We start from the raw sequence: 16802 nt of genomic DNA on the forward strand, positions 1-16802 counted from the left end.
TTCAGGTCCTTCTAAATGATCAGACCAGTTTTGTTTATTTTTGTAAAGGTTATGGTTACACTGCTTCCTCAGAAATACTCATAAATCAAGCTACTTGCTTTAAATGTATGAAGCATAAGTGTTGGGTTTATGGAGACGTTTTTCTCAGAGGAAGAGAGCCAAGTGAAAATTGATGGGCAGAGGGTCCGTCACAGGCCCTGAGTTGTTCTGTCATGAACTGACTCGCCATAATTAGGCTGTGTCTGAAGTTGTGTGTCTTCACTAAAAGGTTAATGCTGTGTTGTGCTTGCTCTGTTTGACTCTTTGAAACTACTTTCATATGTTAAAAAGTCTAGAAACAATATATATGTGATTGGAAAAAATAGAAAATTCAGGTAAGTATAAGGAAAATATAAATCACTTGTAATTTTTCTCAATCCATTTCTAAGCATTAAAAACTAAAGAAATCCTTTGGTTTTTTTGTTTGTTTGTTTGTTTGTTTGTTTTATTCGACACAGATATCACAAGTAGGCAGAGAGGCAGGCAGAGAGAGAAAGGGGGAAGCAGGCTCCCCGGTGAGCAGAGAGCCCAATGCGGGGCCCAATCCCAGGAACCTGGGATCACGACCTGAGCTGAAGGCAGAGGCTTAACCCACTGAGCCACCCAGGCGCCCTAAAATCCTTTGGTTTTCAATGTGTGATATACACCGACATTTTTCCTTAAAAGAAGGGTTCGTAAGAGTAATAAATGTTATACTTTGTTATTCATAGGAAAAGACAGAATCTCTAATACAGCAGTATGAAGCCATTAGTCTGCTCAATTCAGAGCGTTACACCCGCCTCGAGCGGGCCCAAGTCTTGGTGAACCAGTTTTGGGAAACTTATGAGGAGCTCAGCCCCTGGATTGAGGAAACCCGGGCACTGATAACACAGTTACCTCCTCCGGCCATTGATCATGAGCAGCTCCGGCAGCAGCAGGAGGAGATGAGGGTAAGGAGCATGCTGGCTTTTAGTTCATTGCACAACTGAACATGGGCTCCACGATTTATTTGAAAACAGCATGTTTATCAGTGCCTACCGGGTATAAGTACTGTGTTATGAAGTTAATTCTTAATCCGTTAGCATTTCTTTGCATAATACAAATGCATACCTGAATTCTTTCCCTGGTCCTTAATATGAACACATTAAAGAAAAGCATGGAGATGTCAGAGCCCTGAGCATTGCAGAAGTGAAGAACTAAGTGAGCATCAAGGGAATTTTTCATCTTTCCAGCCGCAGTGGGATGTTGTGGGATGGGTGTGGCTGGGTGGCTTTTTCCATTTGGTTTGGCCTCAGTTGGAATGGGAGCCATGAAGAAAGGGCAGAGAGCATTTGTGGCATGTCGTTTAGGGGAGGAGGGGAATATGTCGTTTAGGGGAGGAGGGGAATCTGTAGACACTTTATGCTGTTACCATTAAAGATAGTTTTTAATGTTTCTTTTATTTGTGGTTAATGGCTCGTGCTTATTCCTTTCTCTGTGTTCCTGTACATGGAAGGATATAAACTGGAAGGAACCAGCAATAAAGTCAAGGAGTGGTTGGATTACTCTAAATGTTGCCATTTGTGCCTTGTCTTGCTTAGTGTCTCTCAGTTTGGGGAGGGAGACAGGTGTTTAACCATGTAAATTATAATATAGTACACAGACGTATTTATATGTACAGAAGAGGGGGATTAAACTTGTATCAATGGGAGGGTCGTGGGGAGTAAGAGAGGACGTGTCTAGGAAGGCTTCCCGAGTGATGGGACATCTGATGGCTTTTGAAAATTAGGAGGATTATGTAATATTAGAACCTAAGACTTAGATGTTTGTCTTTTCTTTCATAAATGGTGAGATGCTGGGACTTGCCAGTTTTTAGCAGTTCACTTTGTTCCTCTCAAAGTTGATATGAGCTCTAATCAAAATATTTAAGCAAATAAATTGGTATAAAAATGCTCACTTTATTTTTTTTTACATAGCAACTCAGGGAATCCATTGCAGAACACAAACCCCATATCGATAAGCTGCTAAAGATAGGCCCACAGCTAAAGGAGTTAAACCCTGAGGAGGGGGAAATGGTGGAAGAAAAATACCAGAAAGCAGAAAACCTGTATGCCCAAATAAAAGAGGAGGTGCGCCAGCGGGCACTGGCCCTGGATGAGGCTGTTTCCCAGTCGGCTCAGGTATGTGTGTCTTAAACACATGATCCCTTCAACACTGTCCTTTAGTCTAAGCAGGAGGTTTGTGTGTCAGGTATGCGCCTGTGGTCTTGAATGTCTAGTCCAGCATGCTGACAATACATCATCAGTAGACCAGGAACCTTTGCCTGTCTATATTTTCATTCCAAGGAACATTGGTATACTGATGCAGGGCGGGGGTGTAAAACTCACCTCGGCTGGTATATATTTTCTGTTGATGGTTTCCTTGAAAACTTAATATTGTGATGAGTCTTTAGCAGGGATGATTTTGGATAAATTCTCCTTGAAACAACAAATGTGTCAAGAAAAGTCTTATTCCTATTTGGCTTGTTGCTTCTGAAATTTAGAGAACAGCACATTAGTTGTCTCTCTCAAGAGGCCACCAGCTAGTTCCTGGTTCAGAAAAAGATGCTTAAGTAGCGAGAAGTAAGAGCCAAAGAGGAACATAAACCACAAGCAGTGGACTTTAAAGCATGTAACTACATACTTTTCAACTAATATATTACTGTTAGTGGTATTTTTGTCATGTCTGGGTATTTTTTTCCTATGTTTAGTCTCAATACTCTTGGTTAATATTTGTACTTACTCAAGTTTTTCCCCCCACCTTCCGTCCCATCTCTCACTCACATTGTGGAATGTGTTACTTTGTGTTGTTGCTGCCTGCTCCTGTCTTCCCCACATCGTCACATTTCATTGTTGTGTTGACCGCGCCCACCATTACAGATTGCAGAGGTAAGGTGCCCACCCACACTGGGATTAGGGGGTTCTTATGAAGCTGACAATTGAGAGAATTTACCTATACGGAAATTCCCTTAACTGTAGTGGAATAAGCTTATTAGTGTGATTTATTATGCCCGTCTCACTTGGGGTGAAACCTAGAAATGAGGGAGTGGTGGGGAGTGATTTTATTGAAATCCCACTGTATCTTCCCTGTAAGACACTTTGAGTTGATAAGTCTTATTCCAATGAATCCAGAGGTGGTTCTAGAGAGCTTTTTAAGGGGGCAAGCTTATCTACATTGCTCCCTTTTCCCCTTTCTCTGCTTCAGATTGTAAATGAAAATTTTATGATTATAGTCCTGTTATTTAAAGTACCAGATAAGTGGGAAGGTAAATTGTTCTTTTAGAATAAAGATAGATTTGGCCTTCCTTAATACCTTTCATCATGCTGACATTTTCCCTTCTCACTATTACATATAGTGGGTTATTAGATTGCATGCCATGTTACTTTTAATCTCCAAATCATGTGGCATATTGAGTTCCCCTTTCATTTACACAGTTGGTGGAGGGCCTCTAACTTGTTGGTCTAATCTGTTGCATGCAACTGTCATCTGAGATGTTGACACACTGACTCTCACAGTTTCATGGTCTTGTCCCTTTCTTGTCACCCTAGTTGCAATAGGGGGAGTATTGTGACAGCACTAAATGACTTGAGTTGATTTCTAGCATATTACTTAATATCTTTTTGTTTGTTTGTTTTGCAAATAAACATTTACTTTCTCTTTTTGGTGGGCCAGCACAGGTGTGCTGTGCCCAAAACAATTTCTTGGGCAAACCTAACACTTGACAGCCATCAGGCTAGGCTGAATGCAAGTCATCCCAAACAGTGGTAGATTTATAGCCTGGCCTTATTCCCTAACATTTCCCCCAGAAGTGTGATGAGGTATTACTGTGATGGCTAATGGTCCAACATCTGTTTAGTTCCATGATAAAATTGAGCCCATGCTGGAGACTCTGGAGAATCTCTCCTCTCGCCTGCGGATGCCACCACTGATCCCTGCTGAAGTAGACAAGATCAGAGAGTGCATCAGTGACAATAAGAGTGCCACTGTGGAGCTGGAAAAGCTGCAGCCTTCCTTTGAGGCCCTGAAGCGCCGTGGAGAAGAGCTCATTGGGCGATCTCAGGGAGCTGACAAGGATCTCGCTGCAAAAGGTGCTTGATGAATCTAATTTTCTTTTTTTTTTTTTTTTTCTCTTTAAGTAGGCTCCATACCCAGCATGGGGCTTGAACTCAAGACCCTGAGATCAAGAGCTGAGCTGAGGTCAAGAGTCATATGCTTAACCTGGAGAACCACCCAGGTGCCCCTGAATCTAATTATTTTTTAAAGAAAATCAGTAGAATAAATTCTAGGCTGTGGTGACTCCAGCATCTCACCAGATACATTTCACTGAATGTGAAGGCAGTCCCCAAGTAATGAGTATTCCACAAAGTCATTGGAAGTCATTTAGAATTCAGAACACATCTCCCCCATTGAAACAAGATTACAATTGCTAGTTAGATTCCCAGGCCAGGAAACAAATGCTCTTTTAACCCTTAACATGAGTATGCTGCAGTATCCCTAGTGGGTAGAACATAACTACCTTTTATAACACTTTATATGGGAAACATAGTTCCAACACAGAACACTGGAAACAGAACTCTCATCTCAGCCTCTTTATAAATTAGGTCTTTTGGTTTTGATTTTGTTCTTTTAAAGATTTTATTTATTTCAGAGATAGTGCATGAGTAGAGGGAGAAGCAAAAGGAAGAGGGAGAGAGAATCCCAAGCAGACTTTCCCTTAACAGAGAGTCAGATGTGGGGCTTGATCTCTTGACGCTGAGATCATGACCTGAGCCAAAATCAAAAGTCAGACGCTCAACCAACTGAGCCACCCAGGTTCCTGTCGGTCTTTTGTATCTTAGCGGTACCTTTATATTAGATGATAACTCATTTCCACATTAACCTCTGTGATCTCTTTCTGTGGGAGACCAACATACATGGAAAATACAAATGTCTAAATAATAAATAAAGCAAAGGTAGAAAACTGTCCTACAGTTTAAATTTTTAGAGCTTTTTAAAGGATAAGAACTAGGTGAAATTTCTGATGAAGCAGATTCAAGTACTTAGAGAGTCCCACTCATATCTATTCTTTATTCCCTCAGAAATCCAGGACAAATTGGATCAAATGGTATTCTTCTGGGAGGACATCAAAGCTCGGGCTGAAGAGCGAGAAATTAAGTTCCTTGATGTCCTTGAACTCGCAGAGAAGTTCTGGTATGACATGGCAGCTCTCCTGACCACCATCAGAGATACCCAGGACATCGTCCATGATTTGGAAAGCCCAGGCATTGACCCATCTATAATCAAACAGCAGGTGGAAGCTGCTGAGGTGAGACAAAAACAAAGCCCCATCTTGTACATGTTTTTCCTGTAGAAAACCACTTTATCCAAGCGTTAAGAGCTTACCTGGGCGTTATTGTTCTTGTTGTTTATTTAATAGGACTTTTTCCCACTTGAAAAAAATATGTGCTCTACTATATATGGTAGAGATTTCTTTCTTTTTTATACTTACACGTTGTACCACTTGTATAGACTCATACAACCTCCATAATTGTGATGTAGGACAGTTCCATCACTCAGAAGTAATTCTCCCATCAATTTTAAACTCAATTCACATTAATAGAATGTACTTTTTGATTTTAGTCCTTTCTAGAGTATTTCTCAAGTTAGTTAATTAATTAATTAATTTCCAAGTAAATTTCTTTAATGTAGAAAAACAACAGATAGAATAGAAAATAAATTCTGGATTCATCATCCAGAAATAACAATTGTTACTTTGACATACCTTTTTCTAGCCTTTTTGGAGAGCCTAGTTTTTACTAAATGCATTTTCACCTCATTTTGTCTCTTTAGTTTCAGCCATTCTCCACCCCGCTCCCTGCCTGTCACTGCCAGTGCATGAACCAGTTTTTAGGATCTGGCCCAGAACTGACTTTCTCCAAGATTATATAGCCTAGCATTTCTATGGTGTTAGTCTCTCAGCTCTCAGATTGTGCTTTGTACTGTATTATTTTATCCTTGTTGATATGCTTCCCTGTGATAGAGTTCTTTTTCTTTTTTTCTTTTTTTTTTAGATTTTATTAATTTATTAGAATGAGTGGGAGGGAGAGGGAGAGTCTGAAGCAGACTCCACACTGAGCACAGAGCCTGACAAGGGGCTCAATCCCACAATCCCCATGATAGATTTCTGGGTATAGATTATGATCTCTTGGAGGCTGGAAGGATGAACCTTCAGTAAACTACTAAAGCTCAGTAGACCTTTCCTAGAGTACTTTAAAAATGCTGTTATAGATACAATATAGGTGTATGAAATATATTTATATGTGTGAGAGAGCAAAAGAAAAATGAACTGAGTCTGAAGTTGCACTGTTTGAGTAGATGAAATATTAAGGACATTGAAAGGCTTTTGTGAAATTGACAGTTCTGTTCAGCATCTGCTATTGATGAGGGTATAAATTACATTTGCAAAGTTTGGGAAGTTCTGTTCTGCTTTCTGTTTTGGCTTATGATCTGTTCATTTACATGTAGACTATTAAGGAAGAGACAGATGGTCTGCATGAGGAATTGGAGTTTATTCGAATCCTCGGAGCAGATTTGATTTTTGCCTGTGGAGAAACGGAGAAACCTGAAGTGAAGAAGAGCATTGACGAGGTGTGGAAAAAAATGGATATGGAATTCAGATGAAACCTTAGTGGACTCACACTGAAGACTGGTATTAATTAAAGAATCTGTTTTTCCCTTAGCTGAATAATGCCTGGGAGAGCTTAAACAAAACCTGGAAAGAGAGGCTAGAAAAGCTTGAGGATGCCATGCAGGCCGCTGTGCAGTATCAGGACACTCTGCAGGTGAGAGGCCACACGGTAACCACCACAGAAAGAAGCTTCCGTGTTCTTTTTGTCATATTCTAAATCCGGTGGTATGGCTCCCCTTTGGAGGACTAGAGCATTCTCAAACCTAAGACAGTGCTATTTCGGTATTTCTAGCCTAATTTTCCTGTTCCTAGTGAGGAAAGTACTGATCTCCAAATTTCTACTCTTCTTGCCATGTTTTTCATCATTATCTTTATCCTCAGGGTGGCTATGCAGTGAAGCAGGTCGTACTGTGTAATCCTTGCTTGCCAGAGGTTCCAAACCCAGGTTACCTTGAAGAATAGCTTGGCACAGTACTTTCACCACATCCTGAGCTTGCTGGGTGGCCATGACAAATACTAACTTCTATTCACATTTAGTTTTTTCAAAGTGTAACTCATTTTGTACATTATCCTAATAATACTGGCTCTGTTCTTAAATCTCCATATTACTGGAGTAAAGTTCATTATCCCTTACCTCTGCCCCCTACCTAAAGACACAAATAGCACAGGGTCTTTGATTTTTGTCTGCTTATGTCAGCAGAGATGATGCTAATTCTCTCCCAACAGCTGGTGCTTTTTTGGTTTTTGACTGTTTGTATTTTTGTTTTAGGCTATGTTTGACTGGCTAGATAACACTGTGATTAAGCTGTGTACCATGCCACCTGTCGGCACTGACCTCAACACTGTTAAAGATCAATTAAATGAAATGAAGGTTTGTGACTGGGAATGGCTTTTGAAAGAAAGTTGCATTTTCATTTTTAAAGGATTGGTTTGATGTTAACATGAAGTATGTCTCCGGTAGGAGTTCAAAGTGGAAGTTTACCAACAGCAAATTGAGATGGAAAAGCTCAATCACCAGGGTGAGCTGATGTTAAAGAAAGCTACAGACGAGACGGACAGAGACATTATCCGAGAACCGCTGACAGAACTCAAACACCTCTGGGAGAACCTGGGTGAAAAAATTGCCCATAGACAGGTGAGGCAGGTGGTAGAGTCTGTCAGTGGACAACTAGCTACTGTTTTCTCATTTCCTGACAAATGTCTCCTTTATATCTTTTTCTGAGTAGCACAAACTAGAAGGTGCTCTCCTGGCCCTTGGCCAGTTCCAGCATGCCTTAGAGGAACTGATGAGCTGGCTGACTCACACTGAGGAGTTGTTAGACGCTCAGAGACCTATAAGTGGAGACCCAAAAGTCATTGAAGTTGAGCTCGCAAAGCACCATGTAAGTGCTTTCAGTTTTCATCTCTCCGTCTGTTGGTTTGAGACCAGATGTTGTCACCAGCAGCCTCTTGATATTGTGCGCACTGTAGAGAACCAGGCTTGGTGGCATCTGTGGAAATAAATGATGATGTCCAACATTTTTTTAGGTTCTAAAAAATGATGTTTTGGCCCACCAAGCCACAGTGGAAACAGTCAACAAAGCTGGCAATGAGCTTCTTGAGTCTAGTGCTGGAGATGATGCCAGCAGCTTGAGAAGCCGTTTGGAAACCATGAACCAGTGCTGGGAGTCGGTGTTACAAAAAACGGAGGAGAGAGAGCAGCAGCTCCAGCTGACACTGCAGCAGGTACGTGTTGTCTGGATCGGTAGGTGGGGCTGTGCACATCACAGGGTCCGGAGGAGCACCTGTCCGAGCCCGTCAAAGGAAAGCATTCTGGAATAGCATCTCCTCTACCCATTCCACTCCATGTCTTAAGAGGAAGGTCAGTTCCACACTGGAATTTGTCTGGAAAGAATAGCTTTTTGGATTTGTCTGTAGCCTAGTCTCTTTAGTTTCTCTTCAAAGTTAGTAGTAGTTAGTAGATCTTGGCTATGACAAAGCTTGCTCACAGATTTCATTATTTTTTGCATCAAGTCAGGATCCCCTCCTCCCCATCCCCCTGTCCATTTGCAACAGTACCTTAGTCAATCAGTTCATCAAGTTATATCAGACATCAGTGATAGGTTACAAGGATTCTACTAGATTCTAGAAATAAATAAATATATCAGCTCCATGCTAATCGAGCAACAGAACCACCCTGAGAACAGCCCAGAATTCCTTCCTCAGGATAGGCTTCTCATATGGTCATTTAGTGTTTACTCTTAAAGCTGAGAATTGACTACTGACCTTGTTGAAATGTCTTTTCTCAAAGGCCCAGGGTTTCCACAGTGAAATTGAAGATTTCCTCTTGGAACTGACTAGAATGGAGACCCAACTTTCTGCATCTAAGCCCACGGGAGGACTTCCTGAAACTGCTAGGGAACAGCTTGATACACATATGGTAATAGATGTTTCTTGAAGTTGAACATAATCCCCTACTGAGCAGCTCCTTACTGAAGTCATAGACCTGTATGTATCTGGGAGTCTACAAGTATGCATTTTTACCAAGAATAGAGTATAACTTTAAGGATTGCTGCTTTTATGTGGGCGTTAATACCACCTACCACAGGCAGCAGTAGTGACAGGGAAGCTTGATTGGAAATACGTTAGTGAGCTGGTAAATTTTGAGTTGGTCAGTCAGTTGGCTTACGAATATTGACCTGAAGGTGAGAGCATCAAGAAGACAAATACAGAATACAGATGTGTCTCTACTGAGAAAAAGAGTGTTTGAGGGGACTTCGGGAAATCAATAGATACTGGCAATGTATTAAGAAAGGGGCTAAGGGAAAGAAGGCAACATAATTTCTAGGCAAATATTTCATGAAACAGAAATAAATTATTGGGGGTCTATTTTTGTGATTGCTGATCCTCGAATCCTCTTAACTTGATAACAAAATTATTTTAATTTTAATGAAGAATGATAGGATTCATTGTTAAGTGGTTGAACTGAATCCAAAAAAAAGGCTTAATCAAGAATGAGACCTTCCTGGACTTTTCCAACTGTGTTCATATATCTGTGTGTGGGTGTCTCTTAGGGAATTGGCATTGCCAATCTCCTTCTTGCCTTTTTTTTTCCAGGAACTCTATTCCCAGCTGAAAGCCAAGGAAGAGACTTATAATCAACTGCTTGACAAAGGCAGGCTCATGCTTCTAAGCCGGGACGACTCTGGGTCTGGTTCAAAGACAGAACAGAGTGTAGCTCTCTTGGAGCAGAAGTGGCATGTGGTCAGCAGTAAGATGGAAGAAAGAAAGGTATCACCACAAATTACAGTGTCTGATTCCTGGGCTTGAGTCGTTTGCTTGCCAATGCATGTAATTTCCATCTAGTTTCTGTGAAGACTTTTCAAAGACCAGTACATGGTACCAGAAGTTGCAGAACTGATATCCTCAGGATCACTTTTGTGCTAATCAAGCTGTCTTTTCTGCTGTTAAATTCCTGTTTTGTATCTGTGTCAAGTTGGATTGATGGTGCTAGTTTCTGCTATTTGCTTTTATTGTTCATTCCTTTTCTGCCTTACCAGTTCAGACATTACTGGCTATTACTGCTTAGTGATGGACTTACAGCCCATATTAATCACCGAATTGTATTCCTACTGAAAAACTGGGTTAAGTTGGAGTCACTGGCTTGGGATTGGGAGGGTGGGAACAAAGCATGCAGGAAGTCAGGCTAACATTCTCCACAAGGAATTTGGACCCTTGTATAAATCCAGTATGCAGAGAATTTTACTAAGTCAGGAGATAAGTATATTTATGTGACCTCTCCTGTTCTTCAAAAATCAAATTCCCCTCTAAAGAAAGGTGATCAGAGATCAAGGCCTCAAAACACTGTTTTTTATGAATACTGAGTTTTGGCGTATCACTCAACACAGAGTTTCTGTACCGGGCAGATCAAATGTAAAATATGTCTTCAGATCTGTTGGCCGCATCCATTCAACAGTTACTAAGCAAATATGTACGAGGCGCTGGGGTGCTACAGGTATAGTGGAAGCAAAGGTGTGGACCCTATCGTTGTGAAATTTAATGGGCAGAAGGGCATAAAACAAATATGCACACATCTAAATGAACGTTTTTAGGGAAACATTAATGTCCTAGAATTCTTTTAGTGTGAGGTCTGGTAATTCTCTTATATGAAGAATGGCCAGAGGAGCTGAATATAAGGCTTTGTTTTAATTCTTAGACAGACTATCCTCTGTTATTCCTGCAGAATGCAGAACTAGGACTAATTAAAGAAACCAAGGCAGATTCTGGCTCAGAATCAGGTTTCTTGAAGGTTTTCCCATCAGTGGAGCAGATTGTCTCAAGAAATAGTTATCTATCACTGGTGGAACTGGTCCAACAAGGGCCAGGTATCAAGAATAGTTATTTCTGATTTTGCAGAACATTACATTTCAGTATCACTAAAATCATTGATTAAATATGTGTGGTGCTGTATTAAAGAAGATATAGATAAGATGTTGTGGAAAGATTTCCTGTCATCTGGGAACTTGCAGTGTATTAGTTTCCAAGCATTTGTATGATAAATATGAGAGAGATTTTCTTTTTCCTCTTGATTGGTTTAGACTGGGTCCTTACATTTTTGTAACATTCATTATAGTGTTTTTCTAGATTATAAAAATAACCTGAAAGCACAAAGAGAAATACCTCTACAGTATATACCCGGTTAACAATAATTAACATTTATCATGTACATCTTGGGTTTCTTTTTATGAGTTAACAACATGTCCTTATTCCACTATACCTGCCTGGTAGATGGACCAGGAATAGAGGCCATCACCTACGTGTGTGGGTAGAGTTTATCTCTGAGGCTTTAGCTTGTAGCTTCTGGAATTAGGGTGTACTCTTAGCACTGGCACATGCCCTGAATGAGCCATTGTTTTTGTCATTCTTATTTAGATCAAAGTGTCTAAAATTTTATATCTAGTGTTGTTTGCTTAGAATATTATGGCTTTTATTACCTTTTCTCCTTGTAGCTTAAAAATGAGCTTCAGGGGCACCTGGCTGGCTCTGTCAGTAGAGCATAAGACACTTTTTTTTTCTTTTTTTTTAAGATTTTATTTATTTGAGAGAGAATACATGTGCACAAGCGGGGAGGGCCAGAGGGAAAGGGAGAAGCAGGCTCCTGGCTAAGCAGGGAGCCTGATGTAGGTAGGACTCATCCCAGGACCCCAGGATCATGACCTGAGCTGAAGGCAGATGCTTAACCGACTGAGCCACCCAGGTGCCCCAGGAGTATGTGACTCTTGATCTCAGGGTTGTGAGTTCAAACCCCACATTGGCCCTAGAGCTTACTTAAAAAATAAAAATTTCTAAAAATACTGGGCGCCTGGGTGGCTCAGTTGGTTGAGCGACTGCCTTGGGCTCAGGTCATGGTCCCGGACTTTCAGGATGGGAGTCCTGCATCGGGCTCCCAGCTCCTTGGGGAGTCTGCTTCTCCCTCTGACCTTTTCCTCTCTCATGCTCTCTCTCACTCATTCTCTCTCAAATAAATAAATAAAATCTTTAAAATATGTGTGTGTGTGTGTGTGTGTGTGTGTGTATAATTAAAATTTTAAAAAAAGAATAAGCTTCGGGCACCTGGGTGGCTCAGTGAGTTAAGCCTCTGCCTTAGGTTCAGGTCATGATCTCAAGATCCTGGAATCAAGCCCCTCATGGGGAGTCTGCTTCCCCCCCTGCCTCCTGCCTGCCTCTCTGCCTACTTGTGATCTCTGTCAAATAAATAAATAAATAAGTCAGTAAGTAAGAAAGATTAAGCTTCAGCCTCATATATTTTCAGGTGCCATATTTGCTGAAAACATATTTGAACAGAGAGCATTGCACGAGCATCATCTTTACAGTAAAGTGCTTTTCATTTAGTTGTTTTTACACCACAAAAGTACGTTAAAGAGAAGTGAGGCTTTGCCCCAAACAAGTTGCAGACCCTGCAGCTGTTACCACTGAAGAATCTGTTGACTTAAATATGCTGAATAGTTCCATCCCTGTTCTTTAATGTCCCAGGAAGTGGGAAATTGAAGAAAAACCCACATAGCTGCAAATTGTGCTCTTTCCTTTACATACATGGTTGTTTCGGTTTCAGACACTAACATTAAATTGCCCCCTTTTTTGTAAACAAGGCATGTTTGGAGGTTGATTAAATGAGGCTTCCTTTTTAGAGGTCATTTCATTTGGTGTACAATTCACGCCTTTGTTCTTGAAGCTACAATTCCTGAATTTGGCACTTTTTCTTTTTGTGTGTTTTAATTAAAATTCAGTCAAAGCTGGAAGAGGCCCTCAACCTGGCAACAGAATTCCAGAATTCCCTGCAAGAGTTTATCAACTGGCTCACTCTAGCAGAGCAGAATCTCAACATTGCCTCTCCTCCCAGCCTGATTCTAAACACTGTCCTTTCCCAGATAGAGGAGCACAAGGTAACTATGACGTCATGATGTTGCCCTCCTTTTGAGAGGACTAGTTGGAAGAGAAGCTCGTCTATCTTATCTTCAGTTTAAAGAAAGCAATATTTTCCCCTCAGGTATTTGCTAATGAGGTCAATGCTCATCGAGACCATATCATTGAGCTGGATCAAACTGGGAATCAGTTGAAGTTCCTTAGCCAAAAACAGGACGTTGTTCTGATCAAGAATTTGCTGGTCAGCGTCCAGTCTCGATGGGAGAAGGTTGTCCAGCGGTCTATTGAAAGAGGGCGATCCCTGGATGATGCCAGGAAGCGGGCAAAACAAGTGAGTTATGAAAGAAAGAGACCCAATTTATTGAACAACCTTGGGCTGCATGTGTGGAGTCTCTGGAATGATTTTCATGAAAGTCTAGTTTGCATAGTCATTCCTGTTATAAGTTATTTTTTATATCATTGTAGTTCCATGAAGCTTGGAAAAAACTGATTGACTGGCTGGAAGATGCAGAGAGTCACCTGGACTCAGAGCTGGAGATATCCAATGACCCAGACAAAATTAAACTCCAGCTCTCTAAGCATAAGGTAAAGCATTCATGGCTTTTAGGTTCTGAGCTGGGAATTCACTGAAGATTGCTAAAAATGGAAGTCAGAGCTAGTCAAAAGAAAATCAGTTAATGTTGGAAAATCAAAGTGATGAAACCAGCATTCCATTTTATATCTAGACCATGTCAAACCCTAAGAGTCATTCATTTAAATAACAGTTCAAAGCGATTTTGGAAGTAACCAGTTAAAACTATAGGCTTTTAGAACTTGTTATGCACTGCCATATATGGTATAAACAAAAATTTATAAATTTCTTAAGGATAAGCTATTGTTAATTCAGGAGGTAGTGACCTTCATACTCTGATTACCAACCCGAATACTGAAAATTTTTCTTTGTTCCAAATAAAGACGTCATCTGCCTTTTAGCATCTTTTTTTTTTTTTTTCCTTTTTGGAAACAGGAGTTTCAGAAAACTCTGGGCGGCAAACAGCCTGTGTATGATACCACAATTCGAACTGGCAGAGCCCTGAAAGAAAAGACTTTGCTTCCTGATGACACTCAGAAACTTGACAATTTACTGGGAGAAGTCAGAGACAAATGGGATACTGTTTGTGGCAAGTCTGTGGAGAGGTGAGTGTGAATTTTTGCTTCAGTGGGGCTATATATTATCCCAAAACTAACAAAGACTATTACTCAATTCCATAAAATGACCATAAAGCTAATGCATCAATAACAGGTTTTATAGCATCTCAATATTTCTAGTTCATTCAATGAGAATTATGAAATAAGTTGAATAAAATATTAAAATTCTCATTTTCAGCTTGAATCTTACTGTTTTAGAGAGAGGCCCATAAACTCAAGCCAATAGCAATAGAAGATTAGTAACTCCAAATATTTGTCAATGACCAGTTTGTGATACTAACAGCTGTCTCAGTGAGTTCTCGCACTGTGTCAGACAGCAAGCAAAACCTCTGCACGCATCACCTCATTTAACCATCATAATGCCTAACCTTTACTGGACAGTTACTACGGAGTACTTGCCAGATAGAGGCGAACCAATCATGTAATCCTCCTAACAACCACTGAGGGAGATACTGTTATTCCCATTTTACATATGAGAAAAATGATCATAAAGAGGTTATGATCATAAAGAGTGACCCCCAAGGTCACTCAGCTACTAAGCGGCAGAGCTGGGATTTGACTCTGTTGGATTTGGTTCCATAAGTTGTGCTTCCACCCACTTGTACACTATGTTTTGCTAAGTAATATGATATCTTTATATTATTTATACTCCCATTTTTTGGATGAAGTGACTGAGGGTCAAAGAGGTGATGAGAAAGCCCAGGACTACACAACTGGTCTAGAGCTAGGAGTTAAACTCCTGACCACAGACCATGACCAAAACTGTCATCCTCTACCTGAGTAGTATAAAATGATTAACACAGACCTTAGTCATTATGGTGTATCTGTGTGTATAACCATTGGACTCTTAAGGGACCAGGAGGGCCTTTGTACCTACCACCTACACTACCCTTACTCCATTCTAGAGAGTGGTTTGATTAAAAATGTCTAGGCATATCTCTTAGTCACCTTTTGCTCTATTTCAAACCAGTCCAGCATGGAGGACCCTCTCTCTCTAGAGTTCAAGCAGTATTCCCTTTCCATTCAGCAGTCAGAACTATGAGCCAGCCAAAGAGACAGGATCTCTAAAAACGGTGAGGGTTGTGTGCTTTTCTCAGGCAGCACAAGTTGGAGGAGGCCCTGCTGTTTTCGGGTCAGTTCATGGACGCTTTGCAGGCCTTGGTCGACTGGCTGTACAAGGTGGAGCCACAGCTGGCCGAGGACCAGCCCGTGCACGGGGACCTTGACCTCGTCATGAACCTCATGGACGCCCATAAGGTGAGGGGTGGGATCTGCACCGCGGGGGCCACAGCCACTGGGTCCTCGGCCTCTGTAGGCCTTCTGCTCACACTCCCCACCCAGGGGAGAAAGGAAGTCTCAATGAGCCTTTGTCTCCACTCATCGGAGAGATCACTCCTTGCTCTGTATCCTTAAACTGTTGCTGGGATTCCATGTCAGTCACAGAGAATTTACACAGATTGCTTTGATTCAGATTTGGCAATGTGTAAATTTCATCTTAGGGTTTTCCCCCTCTTCCTGTTGGTATCTCTCCATTGAGTCACACCATGAATTTAAACTCAGGAGCCCCTCAAGATAGGCATTTTCATGGACTCCTATAATGAAAATGCGTTCTTTTTTTTAGCTGATTCTGACCCTAGCAAGCCCAGCATCATGCACAGCAATGTTTATGTGTAACCTACACCTGCTGTGTCAACCCCCATAATGTTGTTTCAGCACAAAGCATTCAGCTTTACTTGAAATTACATCAACATCTTATTATGCATGTGGCAGATGTGTTCTTACTGAACTCCCACAATTCTGGAAATTTTGCTATGATGTCATTTCTTTGTTACAAGTTAGGAAATTGGGACTCCAGCTGAGCAACTTACCCAGGACTCATCTTTAGAGTCACCTCTTCTGGGTGTTTCTTTCTTACACATCGTCCTGCCTCCCTCTGTGTAAAAAAAGACACATGACTGGAACCTACCAAGGAGAACGGAACTAAATGATTCCTTTTGTCTGTCATTTTGCTTCTTGGGTTCAAAACATTTCTCAGCAAACTAATTCCTCTGTTTTTCTTTCTAGGTTTTCCAGAAGGAACTGGGAAAGCGAACAGGAACTGTTCAGGTACTGAAGCGATCAGGCCGAGAGCTAATTGAAAACAGTCGCGATGACACCACGTGGGTGAAAGGACAGCTCCAGGAACTTAGCACTCGCTGGGACACTGTGTGCAAACTCTCTGTCTCCAAGCAAAGTCGACTTGAGCAGGCCTTAAAACAGGTCAGAGACTTTGGTAGGGACACTAGGAAGGGGAGGATCTGAGCTGATTCATTCTCATTTCTTTATCAGGATCAGTTCCACCCAGCCTCAAAATGAACATAAAGTCAAACACTTGATATTCTGAATGTTCTACAAGATTTTAATGTTCATTTGTACTGGAGGAAAAAAATGAATTCAGTTGGTTTTCAAAGAACTACAAATGAAAGATGCCCTTTGTGGGAGGCTTTGATAGGGCTATTGGTGCCTCTGA

At 41.1% G+C, this 16802-nt stretch overlaps 1 protein-coding gene across 28 annotated transcripts in view; it reads left to right on the forward strand.

Annotated features, from left to right (window-relative positions):
- MACF1 (microtubule actin crosslinking factor 1) overlaps positions 1-16802 on the forward strand; it is a 337353-nt gene that overhangs the window by 294563 nt on the left and 25988 nt on the right. For 20 of the 28 annotated variants that reach the window (XM_032877332.1, XM_032877340.1, XM_032877337.1 and 17 more), the window contains 19 exons: positions 750-968; positions 1974-2177; positions 2916-2924; positions 3893-4124; positions 5115-5341; positions 6541-6663; positions 6756-6857; positions 7473-7574; positions 7665-7838; positions 7930-8085; positions 8231-8428; positions 8994-9122; positions 9800-9973; positions 12970-13125; positions 13230-13436; positions 13571-13690; positions 14112-14281; positions 15391-15550; positions 16358-16552. In XM_032877332.1, the coding sequence (XP_032733223.1) occupies positions 750-968; positions 1974-2177; positions 2916-2924; positions 3893-4124; positions 5115-5341; positions 6541-6663; positions 6756-6857; positions 7473-7574; positions 7665-7838; positions 7930-8085; positions 8231-8428; positions 8994-9122; positions 9800-9973; positions 12970-13125; positions 13230-13436; positions 13571-13690; positions 14112-14281; positions 15391-15550; positions 16358-16552 (3057 nt within the window). The remainder of the gene's footprint in view (positions 1-749; positions 969-1973; positions 2178-2915; positions 2925-3892; positions 4125-5114; positions 5342-6540; positions 6664-6755; positions 6858-7472; positions 7575-7664; positions 7839-7929; positions 8086-8230; positions 8429-8993; positions 9123-9799; positions 9974-12969; positions 13126-13229; positions 13437-13570; positions 13691-14111; positions 14282-15390; positions 15551-16357; positions 16553-16802) is intronic. The other 8 variants (XM_032877333.1, XM_032877359.1, XM_032877360.1 and 5 more) reach the window with 2 other exon arrangements.

This window comes from Lontra canadensis, unplaced genomic scaffold, assembly GCF_010015895.1.
Source record: "Lontra canadensis isolate GAN:19392208 unplaced genomic scaffold, GSC_riverotter_1.0 scaffold60, whole genome shotgun sequence".
NCBI lineage: Eukaryota > Metazoa > Chordata > Mammalia > Carnivora > Mustelidae > Lontra > Lontra canadensis.